This window comes from Scyliorhinus canicula, chromosome 12 (genome assembly GCF_902713615.1).
Source record: "Scyliorhinus canicula chromosome 12, sScyCan1.1, whole genome shotgun sequence".
Taxonomy (NCBI): Eukaryota; Metazoa; Chordata; class Chondrichthyes; order Carcharhiniformes; family Scyliorhinidae; genus Scyliorhinus; species Scyliorhinus canicula.
This window is the reverse complement of record NC_052157.1, coordinates 119209399-119221849: the sequence shown is the minus strand read 5'-3', so window position 1 is coordinate 119221849 and position 12451 is coordinate 119209399. Positions and strand designations below refer to the sequence as shown.

The following is a 12451-nucleotide window of genomic DNA, read 5'->3' as shown; positions in this document are numbered from 1 at the left end:
GTCGTTATTTTCGTTCGCCCATATAGATCCACCTGTGTGCATGCCAGCGTACACCTGTATATGTATTTTAAAAAACTGCCATCTATCTGTACTTGTGCTGAACTTATATTTATCGTTATAAGCAGTTATCCGGGTAAGCAGCCGCTACATAATTATCTGTCCAAATAAATTGGTATTCAAGGTTTATTTCCAAACCCACGTTGTGTTTTAGCGGTGATAAATATCTTTAAAAAAAGGTACCCGACTTGGGCCTGTTTGTCGGGTATTCAGTGGAAGTAATGCTCTATCCTCAAACTAGCTTATCTGTCCACATATTGTGACCCATGCAGCCTGCACTATTCGAACAGCCTTATCTGGCTGACTTGTTGTCCTTTTCCTCTCTCCCTCTCTCTAATAGTAGTCTCAGAGAGCACGCAAACGACCTGGCAGCGAAAACAGACGCAATTGCCGAGATTCTGGCAGGCGTTCTGTAATGTTGGCAGGGCTGGCCAGATCTCTTTTAAAAAAAACAACCCCAGCAACAGCAGAGAAAAGTCAACTGGCTACTAGGACGGAGTCGGGTCCCTCACTAATTACGTATTGTCCGCATCCGTCTCCTACAAGTGGCAATTAGGGTCAAGTGAATAAAAGCGGCTGGACTTGGAGTGAGTTAGTATTTTTGTGGAGTGGCCCGCAAGATGGCTATGTCGCTCTTACAGGGATACCTGCTCTTCATTTTCATCAAATCGTCTCTGCAGGGAGGTGAGTGCTCACGGCAATCGCATTATCTCTTGCCACTGCATAAAACGTTGCTGGTGGCGAGCTGTCTTGTATTTGCATTGAAATATTAAGGAATAATCGCACTCACTTTGAACGCTACACAGCTATAGCTTCAGGGGATGTCGGATAAGTTTTGAACGCTTGGGGGGAAAAAAAGTGACTTCTTTATCATTCGCTGATCTGAGCAAACCCGCTCTCTCTCTAGGCAAACACATCTTTTCACTGCAGATCAGGCTGATTTGGCGATAAGAATCAGTGTTGCAGATTTCTCGGGTGGTTGCACATCTCAATGGGAAAAGTGTGGGTGACCTCTTGATTCCTTAGTTACCTGTGTCCGCGGCGACTCCTTCGTGCCTGCCTTTCCATTTCCCCTGTCAGATTGTTTCTTTATATTATATAATTATCTGTATGTAGTTTGTGTGGGTACGTCCCGCCCTCCCTACCCCGGGCGATGTGGATGTTTACGCGCGCCTTCCGACCAGAGCTGTTCGACGTGAGATTTATGAGCTGGACTGAAAATCCATTTAACCACCGAGTTGATTTTCTAATTCCGTAATCTGAAGTAAAATAGACCATTTACAAAAAGAACCTGCCTTTAAATTAGTGAATTTTGAAAGCTGTTAAGTTTACCTCCCCCCCCCCCCCCACACACACACACACACAGCCCCCCCCCCCCCCCCCCCTCACATATAGATGTTTGTGTAACACAAACACAAAACGTCGGATGACCTCTGTGGAGAGAGAGAAGGGAGCTAACATTTTGCAAATATGTTTCTGTCACACTAATGGACAATAATTGGGTTGCGGTTTGGAGCTGATCGTTCATATTTACAGCGGGTTTCGTTTTTGTCATCTCCGGCGTACGACTGTATTCAGGGGGGAGCGGAGGGCGGCGTTTTATTCATTTCCTATTTTTATGAATTGTCAAAAGATGAACGTCTCAGCAAGAATCTCCGCGAGGCTTTGAAATGCAGGGCACGGTGAAACTCCTTGACTACCCCTCTCCCAACAATCGCTGTGCTGTGCTCAGCCCAATGCTTTCTGGCATCCCAGTCTCTTGTTTTGAGGTCTCTACTGTATTGCGGATATCAATGAGAGCTTCAATTCAGTTCCTGCACAGGAGCTGGACACCTACCGCAGAAACGTGTCACACACTCGACCCCAGCCAGCCAATGACTTGTCCACCTGCTGCAACTTTCCCAAACTTTCGACATCATTTTGAATCAGTATTTGATGAACCATTTATTCCCAGCGTGAAATCAATTGTTGAGTTTATTATGCCCCTCCAGGAAGGGATTAGTAGTTAATTTTCTTGAAGTCGTGTTAAGAAGTGTTTGCAACCCAGAAATTACTATTGGCGATACCAGGCAAAAAGCACATGAGAGTTACTTTGAAAAGAAAAAGTGCTAAAGTCCTCCTAAACTGAAATAAAACAGAAATGCAGAGAACCTAAATCAATATTTGAAAAGGGCTAAAAATACCATTTGACCAAAATGGTATCTCCACGTTTCTTCTTTGTTTTTGTCAGGGTTCTAATCCATCTAAAATACATGAGTTTCCACGTGTGTTTAAACAGAGGAAGTTGGGATAAATTCGAGTGTTCCATTGCTAATGTCACCAGCAGTGATCTCCAGGCCCGGGCAGGCATTATTTATAAAGTATTATTCTAATTGATCCGATCAGTTGTGCTTTATCCGAAATTAGATCACTCCACTTCTGCATGCATATAAAAAAAAGTTTACTTTTGTACCTGAAGTCAGAACTTTCAGTTTTTTTTCTTTCTGGACCTGGGTAGGGTGATCTTTCGAAGGGTGGGTGCAGACTTGATGGGCCGATTGGCCTCCCTCTGCACTGTATAGATTTTATGGCCTACGTTAGCATTTCACCAACATCTTCTTCTAGTTCTATTTCACATTTCCAGCTTTGGCAGTTTTTAAAATGTATTCTTTGAGTCTTTAATCACATTAAAAACAGTGTTTGTGCGTTGTCACAATTCTCATGTTGGTGCCCAAGTAGGAATATCCACATCAGCTTTTCCCGGAAACTTGGGAAAAGTACAACCCCCCCCTCCAAACTGAAATAAAACAAGCGCCTAGAGCCTAAATCAATACTTGAAAAGGGGCGAACAAAAACACCTTTGAACAAAATGGTATATCCCCCCTTTCAAAGGGGCTAAATAATACAATTATTTCCAACCTTTCCCAAATGCCTGCCGTTTTCGCCTTTAGTGTGTTTGAGTTTATTCCTGGGGTGGATTGGAATAGGGACAAACGGCAGGTTCTTACTGTTAAGTTCAACATTTTCTACAACTTAAAACAGATATTGGAACCCCGCAGCTGGGCCCGAAGGAGAGAGATAGACTGCTACTTCAATTGGGATCCTTCACCGAAGCGATCTGTTTGGATCAGACACTTGTACACAAAGCTGGGTTTTAAATTATCGATACGAATCATTTTACCCACTTCCTCCACGTCGTACGAAAAGGGCACACTTCTCGTCCCTATTCTACTCTATTAAGTGGCCCACGTGCCTATATAGTAATTCAAACATCAATTTCGTGTAAAACTGCAACAAACTCTTGTTCAAAACGGGATGTAAACAGTAAGCGGGGCGGGGGGGGGGGGGGGGGGACTGGTGGCTGTGCACACTGAATGAGGACTTTATCCCACACGATACTGAGAAAGCTCCGCGCTCACAGTTGACTTTTCGTTGGAAATGTGATCTGTCACCCATTATCGCAAGCATCGCTCTCTGCCCCCCCCCCCCCCCCTCCGTGTTACTGACGCCTCGGCAACATCCTCATCTGGGCTCTTTCCGAGGGTCGGTGCGGACTCGATGGGCCGAATGCCCCCTCCGTTCTGCACTGTAAGGATCCTATTCTATGGATAAATGCCTTAGTGTCATACCTCGTTAACCTTCAAAACTCGTCCAGGAGATGCAATGCGGGCAGGATTGAATGCACTATATAGAGCAGGTCAGGATGCGGTGTTACATGGATAATGCACAGAGCAGACTGAGTGTGCCAAACAAAGAGAAGCAGTCAACACCGTTTGGTTCCAGGAAGCGGGAAATAGCACCGCTCCGTGGTTCCTTTTGGATGCATTTTGACGGTGCTGTTCCAAAGAGGAACAACACAAGACTTACATCTTTCAGCTAGCATTGTGCAACGAATGTTACATTTTCTGGCCCAGTCCCAAGATGGGTGGGGACCCCCTTCAGAGGTCCCCATGTGCTGAGTCCGTCTCGGAAAGTTTGAACTTCCGATGGACAATACCCCTGCTCCTCCGAGATTGGAGATTTCGATAGTTCTGACGCACTTACCCTAGAATTCCTAGAGTGCAGAAGGAGGCTATTCAGTCCATCGAGTCTGCACTGCCTCTCTGAAAGAGCACCCTATCTAGGCCCACTCCCCCCACCCTATCCTGGTAACTCCACCTAACCTACTCCTTTTAAACACTAAGGGGTAATTTAGCATGGCTAATCCACCTAACCTGCACATCATTGGACTGTGAGAGGACACCAGAGCACCTGCGAAAACCCACACAGACACTGGGGACAACTTGCAAACTCTCTACAGTCACCCAAGGTCGGACTCCACACAATCACCTAAGGCTGGCATGGAATCCAGGTGCCTGACTCTGAGACAGTAGTGCTAACCACTGTGCCACCATGTTGCCCTTACCTGGAGACTTGATCCCCTTTTTGACCCACTTCAGTCAGTATGATGTAGGCATCCCCATGGTGGTGCTATGGAAGGAAGTTAAGGTAATGATCCAGCCATAATGAACATTCCACACTATTCTATCTGTATATGCGTGACTTGCACCTAACCCTTCATTTATTGACAACACTGTAAACTGGTTTGTCACATTAAGGCGGTATATTCCTATGAAAGGTTAATATTGCTCAGGGCATTTTCTAATTATAGGGTCTTTCCAACTGGATGGACTGATTGAGGGGGGGGGGGGGGGGGGGAGCTCAGATACTGCCAGCTGGAGACCCAAACCATTTTGATGCTTTATTGAAATTTGATTAGCAAACTGCCTATGCATTTCCTGTGCCAATAGCTCACCAATTTAGGATGGGCTGATTTGGGGGCAGGAAATCAGGCAGCCCGCCGGCCAAGCTGAACGATTGGTCCTGACCAAAAGGAGGGCCAAGCACATGGGACGATGGGCGGAGCGGGGGGCAATAAGTAAATCATTTGCAGTTTGACCATTAATTCAATGATCTGCACTATTTCTACTGAATATCCGAAATCAGGCTGAAGTCAAGTTTTTTATTTTCTGAAAAGGGCTGTAAACAGCATAGCAAAATGTGCATTTGAATATAAACTTACTAATCAATTAAACAGACCATTATCTAGAGATTGATTACACAGCTAATAAATTATAAAAATATGCATGCATTCCGCATGAATACAGATAAGTAATTCTACAATGGCATTTTTATTTTTGACGACAGGAAAAACGATTTACTCGGAATTTGAGGTTGTCATGACGCCAAATCTGTTGGCGCTCAGTCATTACTGTGTAAAAACAATGGCAACTCTTCAGAAGTGCAGTTAAACTCAGAAATCTGGAGGTTACTGTCAGTGACCCCCATTCCTCTACCGGGTGCACTTTGCACTCTTCCTAGATGGAATTGATAAAGGGAACACTGATTTGTTTGAACCTCGACTGTTTACCAAGTATTTTTCTGAGAAAAAAAGTTAAACCTTGTTGAATTGGAGTAACTGAGCATTGATTATTAATGTTGTTATTTAAGTCATAATTAGCAATGAACAACCTCCCTGGCACGAGAGACACGTTTAACAAGTGTGTCCCACACTCCCTCAGAAAGATAGCTTTTGGAAAAAAAAGTTTTTGTCCTGAAATATCTGATTACTCCTTTTCATCCCCTGTGCAGGTTGGGGACAACATGCAGATTCCTCACCATCATCCTTTATCTCCTCTAGATGCCAGCAAATTGTAACTGATGTTGGAATTGAGGAAGTGCATGTACCTCAAATTATTCTAGACTTCTCTTCATGGGGAAATGATTTTGAAGTTCTCTTTGTGAGGTCAGCATGGGGTTTTTGAGTTAGACTGAGTGTAATCGCTTGAACTGGGACAATATTTTTTTCCAATGGCCTCAGCAATTTTTTAAATTTGGCTACATTCTGCATTGTTATAGTGATGGGACTCACACTTGCTGTCAAATATTGACTTTCAATCGACCACCTGGCACAGTGCTCTGGTTGTTTGTTTCAGCAGAGAAAAGACACCTCTGCCTGTTCAAAGCCTGAATAAAAATGAAACGGGATTATGGCAGTTCCAGTGACATGTTGGAAGGAGCCAAGAATCCATCTTGGTGTGGGAAAAGAAGCCTTTACACATGATTCTCTGGCTACAACGGGACAGATAGGAATGAAGTCATATAAAAGTTGTTCCATCCATCTGTGCAATAGTGATGAGTTTTTGGGCCCAGACTCTTTGGGCAAGATTCTCTGGCCTCTCTGCGGCATATTTCTTGGCAGCGGGTGGCAGCCCACTGTTGACCGGCAGTGGGATCTGCTGGGTCCGTCGCTGTTGATGGGGGAAAAAGGCAAATTACTGCGGATGCTGGAATTTGGAAAAATCTGGAATGCTGATTGCTGGAAAATCTCAGCACGTCTGGTAGCATCTGATATGAGAGAAAAGAGCTAACATTTCGAGTCCAGATGTCCCTTTGTCAAGGCCCTTTGTCAGAGCTTTGACAAATGATCATCCGGACTCGAAGCATTACCTTTTTTCTCTCCTTACAAATGCTGCCAGACTTGCTAAGATTTTCCAGTGTTTTTTCTTATGCTGTCAATGGGATTCCCCATTGATGCCCATCCCATGCCACCGGGAAATCCATGGCGGCTTGGCGGTACTGGAAGATCATGCCAGTGTGAACAGCCAGAAAATCGAACCCTTTACCTCTGATTTAATTTTGTGCATCTGAGCAACCCCTTTCCTCGACTGTGGTCAATGTCGGGCCATATTATGGAAAAATGATATTTTCCATCTTCCTTATCATGGCATCCTTTGGGTAGTTGCACATCAACAGGATTAATCTAACAGCTTCAACAACAAATGTTCCCCTCCGTCACACAGAAGCTAAAACTTGCATTCCTTTTGGTTTTCATGTAAGCTGGTATATTGTGGTGACCCCTGGATGTAGTAGCAGTTATAAAAAAAAAAACAAACACCTTCCATGGTGCATCTCCCTCTCGCATGCCAGGGCTGATTGTAACGGCCTACACTCAACAAGAATAGGGTATGCAGGAGTTTAAAAATAGTGACAGCATTCTTCCCTCTGGCTTCGCGCCATACTCTCGCCAGCTAATATTTGAACCCTCTTGGGTTTCATGATACATGTGAAATTCTCACTGCAGGCAGACAATCTTATAATTATTCAAAATTGAGGATGATTGATGTCAATCTGCTTGAAAGTGTGGCACAGTGGTTAGCACTGCTGCCCTAAAGCGCCCAGGGTCCCGGTTCAATTCTGGCCTTGGGTGACTGTGTGGAGTTTGCACGTTCTCCCCGTGTCTGTGTGGGTTTCCTCCGGGTGCTCTGGTTTCCTCCCACAGTCTAACGATGTGCAGGTTGGGTGTGGTTAAGTGGATAGGGCCGGGGAGTGGGTCTTGGTAAGGTGCTCTTTCAGAGGGTTGGTGCAGACACGATGGGCTGAATGGCCTCTTTCTGCACTGTAGGAAATCTATGAGCCGGGATTCTCTGATCCCACGGCGGGTCGGAGAATCGTTTGGGGGGGCTCGAGAATCGCGCCATGCCGCTCCGACGCTGGGCCTCTGATTCTCTGGTGACTGGAGAATCGGCGGCAATCGCACCTACGGGGACGCCGCCGTGCCGGTCGGGGACCGTTGAAAGCGCCATCCAAGGCGATTCTCTGCGCTCGACGGGCCGAGCGTCCGCCGAGTCCCACCGGCGTGGGTTGCATATGGTCCCACCCGGCGGGACCTTGGAGTTCTGGCTGCGGGGGCCGTCCTGGTGGGGGGGTGAGGTGGGGCGGGGGGATTTGACTGCGGGTGGGTCTCCACAGTGGCCAGGCCTGCGTTCAGGGCCTATCGATCGCCGGGTGGGCTAATATGGGGGGCGGCCTATGTTTCTCCGCACAGGGTCCCTGTAGGGCTCCGCCATATTGCCCGGGGGCCGGCGCGGAGTCGGCAACCCACGCGCATGCGCGGACCCGCGCTGGCAGTCGCATGCATGTGCGGACCCTTGCCACCCGTGGTGCGCATGTGCAGACCCGCGCCGGCCGTGGTGCGCATGTGCAGACCCGCGCCGGCCGTGGCGCACCGGCTTTCGATAACAATTGTGGGCCCAACACTGATCCCTGAGGGACACCATTAGCTACTGATTGCCAACCAGAGTAACACCCATTTATCCCCACTCTTTGCTTTCTATTAATTAACCAATCCTTTATCCATGCTACTATTTTACCCTTAATGCCATGCATCTTTATCTTATGCAGCAACCTTTTGTGTGGCACCTTGTCAAAGGCTTTCTGGAAATCCAGATATACCACGTCCATTGGCTCCCCGTTATCTACTGCACTGGTATTGTCCTCAAAAAATTCCACTAAATTAGTTAGGCACGACCTGCTCTTTATGAACCCATGCTGCGTCTGCCCAATGGGACAATTTCCATCCAGATGCCTCGCTATTTCTTCCTTGATGATAGATTCCAGATCTTCCCTACTACCGAAGTTAAGCTCACTGGCCTATAATTACCTGCTTTCTGCCTACCTCCTTTTTTAAACAGTGGTGTCACGTTTGCTAATTTCCAATCCGCCGGGACCACCCCAGAGTCTAGTGAATTTTGGTAAATTATCACTAGTGCATTTGCAATTTCCCAAGCCATGTCTTTTAGCACTCTGGGATGCATTCCATCAGGGCCAGGAGACTTGTCTACCTTTAGCCCCATTAGCTTGCCCATCACTACCTCCTTAGTGATAACAATCATCTCAAGGTCTTCACATGTCATAGCCTCATTTCTATCAACGCTGGCATGTTATTTGTGTCTTGTGACGACCAACCCAAAAAACCTGTTCAGTTCCTCAGCCATTTCCTCATCTCCCATTATTAAGTCTCCTTTCTCATCCTCTAAAGGACCAATATTTATCTTAGCCATTCTTTTTTGTTTTATATATTTGTAGAAACTTTTACTATCTGTTTTTATATTTTGAGAAAGTTTACTCTCATAATCTATCTTACTCTTCTTTATAGCTTTTTTAGCAGCTTTCTGTTGTCCCCTAAAGATTTCCCAGTCCTCTAGTCTCGCACTAATCTTTGCCACTTTGTATGCTTTTTCCTTCAATTTGATACACTCCCTTATTTCCTTCGATATCCATGGTCGATTTTCCCTCTTTCTACCGTCCTTCCTTTTTTTTGGTATAAACCTTTGCTGAGCACTGTGAAAAATCGCTTGGAAGGTTTTCCACTGTTCCTTAACTGTTTCGCCACAAAGTCTTTGCACCCAGTCTACCTTAACTAGTTCTTCTCTCATCCCATTGTAATCTCTATTGGATAAGGGAGGGAAGATATTTAAAGAATAGAGTGCGGTCAACTGTCTTAGAATTTACAGCGCAGAAGAAGGCCATTTGGCCCATTGGATCTGCACTGGCTCTTGGAAAGAGCACCCCACTTAAGCCCTCACCTCCACCCCCACCTTATCCCTGTAAACCAGTAACCCCACCTAACCTAAGGGCAATTTAGCATGGCCAATCTACCTAACCTACACATCTTTGTACTGTGGGAGGAAACCGAAGCACCCGGAGGAAACACACGCAACACGGGGAGAACGTGCGGACTCCGCACAGTGACTCAAGTTGGGTATCGAACCTGGGACCCTGGAGCTCTGAAGCCATAGTGCAACCACTATGCTAGCGTGCTGCCCACTGTCTTCTTGCACACTGCCTTGCAGATAAATCAGAGAATGACCTCTTGGTCTGTATCAATGTTCTCTCTAAGCTGCATGGCTGTGTGTCCATGCAGAGCATAAACAAGCTATACACAAGCAACATTCCCTTTAAAGATCTGCAGCTGCACGTTACTCTTAAAGGGGCTGTGCAACAAGCCAATCCTGCACAATAAACCAAAGTTAGAGGATACATTGGTCTGTACACTCTGACATCATTACCTCCAGCTAAGTCTTGAGACAATAGCCGGCCATTCTATCCTCATCATCAAGTGCTTCACAGGACCATTCTAAAACCAAATATAACATTGAGCCACATAAAGAGATATTAGGTCAAATGATCAAACACTTGGGACAGAGAAGTAGGTTTAAAGAAGTGTATAAAAAGTGGAAAGTGAGTTAGAGGCAGAGGTTTAGGGAGAGAATTCCATAGGGGTCTTGGAAACCGAAGATCTGGGGCTGGATTCTCCACCCGCCACGCCACATTTCTGTTGCAGCACGCTGGCGGGATGCTCCGTTACGCCGGCTGGTCAATGGAGTTTCCCATTATGGGGCAGCCCCATGCCATCGGGAAACCCCGGGCTGCCGGCAAAACGGAGCATCCCGACGGCACAGAATCCAACTCATGGTCACAATGATGGAGCAATTAAAATCTGGAATGCTCAAGAGTCAACAATTCGATGAGCACATTCATAATTGAGAGTTGTGGGGCTAAAGGATATTAGAGATAGGGAGAGGCATGGCCATGGAGATATTTGAAATCAAGTATGAGAGTTTTAAAATCAAGATGTTGCTTAACTAGCAGTCACAGTCTCAATGTAAGTCAGTGAACACAGGGTTGATGGAAATTTATTATAATAATCTTTATTGTCACAAGTAGGCTTACATTAACACTGCAATGAAGTTACAATGGGACTTAGTGTCAATTAAGACAACGGTAGCAGAATTTCAGATGACCTCAATTTTATGGGGAGTAGAATGTGAGAACAACCAGCATTGTGTTGGAATAGTCGTCGAGAGGTAATAAAAGCATGAAGGAAGGTTTCAGCAACAGATGAGATGAGGCAGAGACAAAGTCAAGTGATGTTATAGATGTGGAAATCTCTTAGTAATGGTGCAAATATGTAGTCAGAAGCTCATCTCAGCATCAAACATAGCACCAAAATTATTCTCAGGCTGTTGCCAGTGAGAGGTGTGGAATCAGTTGCTAGGGGATCGACTTTGGAGTGGGGGCTGAAAACAACAGTGTCAGTCTATAATTGCAGGAAAGTTCTACTGAGCCACTTCTGGCTGTTGGATCAGCAATGTGGTAGTTTAGCAACAGTGGAAGAATCAAGAGAAGTGGTGTTGAGGTAGAGCTGGGCATCATCAGTATATCTGTGCAAACTAACGCCATGCTTTTTGTTGATTGTTTGCATGTAAATGAGAAACAGGAGGGTTGAGGGCATATCACTGGGGGATGCCAGAGGTAAGGATGAGGAAATGGGATGAGAAGCAATGCAAGTGATAGATGCACAAGAATGGAATCAGTTGTGAGCAGCCTCACAAGCTGGACAATGGCGGAGAGACATTGGTGAAGAATGGTGGGGACAACCATGTCAAAGGCTGCAGACACATCGATTTGGGTGAGAAGAGATGGATTACCTTTGTCCCTGTGAAAGATTGTGGTGGGCAACCTACGGCCCAGAGGTAACATGTAGCCCATCGGGGCTTTGAGACATTTTGTTCGCTGTTCACTCAGGCTGTTCATGCTCAGGGTTGCCAGGTTCCACTGGTTTCCATCTAAATGGCTTTTTTCCTTCTGGTATAACTGAAGTGATATGCTTGTAAAGTGAAGTGCGTGCTGATTGCTCATAACATTAACTGTGAGTCGTGTGCTCTGCATCCAATTAAGCGTAAATATTTATTTTGTTTTAACTGTTGAACTTGACAGTTCTGTTAATATATGTATAACAGGTGTTCCATCATATTCAAGGGTCATAGTTTTTTTTTATAAATTTAGAGTACCCAATTATTTTTTCCAATTAAGGGGCAATTTAGCGTGGCCAATTCACCTAACCTGCACATCTTTGGGTTGTGGGGGCGAAACCCACGCAGACACGGGGAGAATGTGCAAACTCCACACGGACAGTGACCCAGGGCCGGGATTCGAACCCGGGTCCTCAGCGCCGTAGGCAGCAATGCTAACCACTGTGCCACCGTGCTGCCCCAAGGGTCATAGTTAATGAACATGCCAGATTTAAATCTTGCGGCCCACTCACTAGCCCAGGTTGCCCATCACCGGTCAAATAAGATGTCATTTATGATGTTAAGAGCTGTTTCAGTCCTGTGACAAGTCTGAAAGTTTGATTGGGGGGGTTCAAAGTTCGAGTTCCTGGAGAAAATGGACAGATTTGGAAGGCAACAATGTTTTCAAGGACCAAAGGGAGATTGGAGATGGGATGATAGATTGCAAAGAGGGTCAAGAGTTGGCTTTTTAAGGAGAGGGTTGATGATGGCATATTTAAAGGAGAATGGGAAAAGAGATGACCGTGAACCATTCACACCATCAGCTAACATGGGAACCAGGAGGAGAGGCTGGGTCATCATCAGGTGAGTGGGACTAGAGTAGAGCAGGATTTGGGTTTCATGGAAAAGATGAGCTTGGAAAATGCATTAGGAGAATTGGGAGAAAGACTAGAGAAAGATAGTGATAAGGTTTAGGCAATGGGGAACCCGAGAGGGGGTTGGGCCAATGGAAGGGGAGG

The 12451-nt window shown here is 45.8% G+C and overlaps 1 protein-coding gene across 6 annotated transcripts in view; it reads left to right on the top strand.

Annotated features, from left to right (window-relative positions):
- The first annotated feature begins 512 nt into the window (after positions 1-512).
- The window catches only part of LOC119974725 (elastin-like), a 290086-nt gene continuing 278147 nt past the window's right edge, over positions 513-12451 (top strand). For 5 of the 6 annotated variants that reach the window (XM_038813894.1, XM_038813895.1, XM_038813898.1 and 2 more), the window contains exon 1: positions 514-741. In XM_038813894.1, the coding sequence (XP_038669822.1) occupies positions 678-741 (64 nt within the window). In that variant the 5' untranslated portion in view covers positions 514-677. Of the gene's footprint in view, positions 742-12451 lie in introns of all 6 variants that reach the window. The other variant, XM_038813896.1, reaches the window with a different exon arrangement.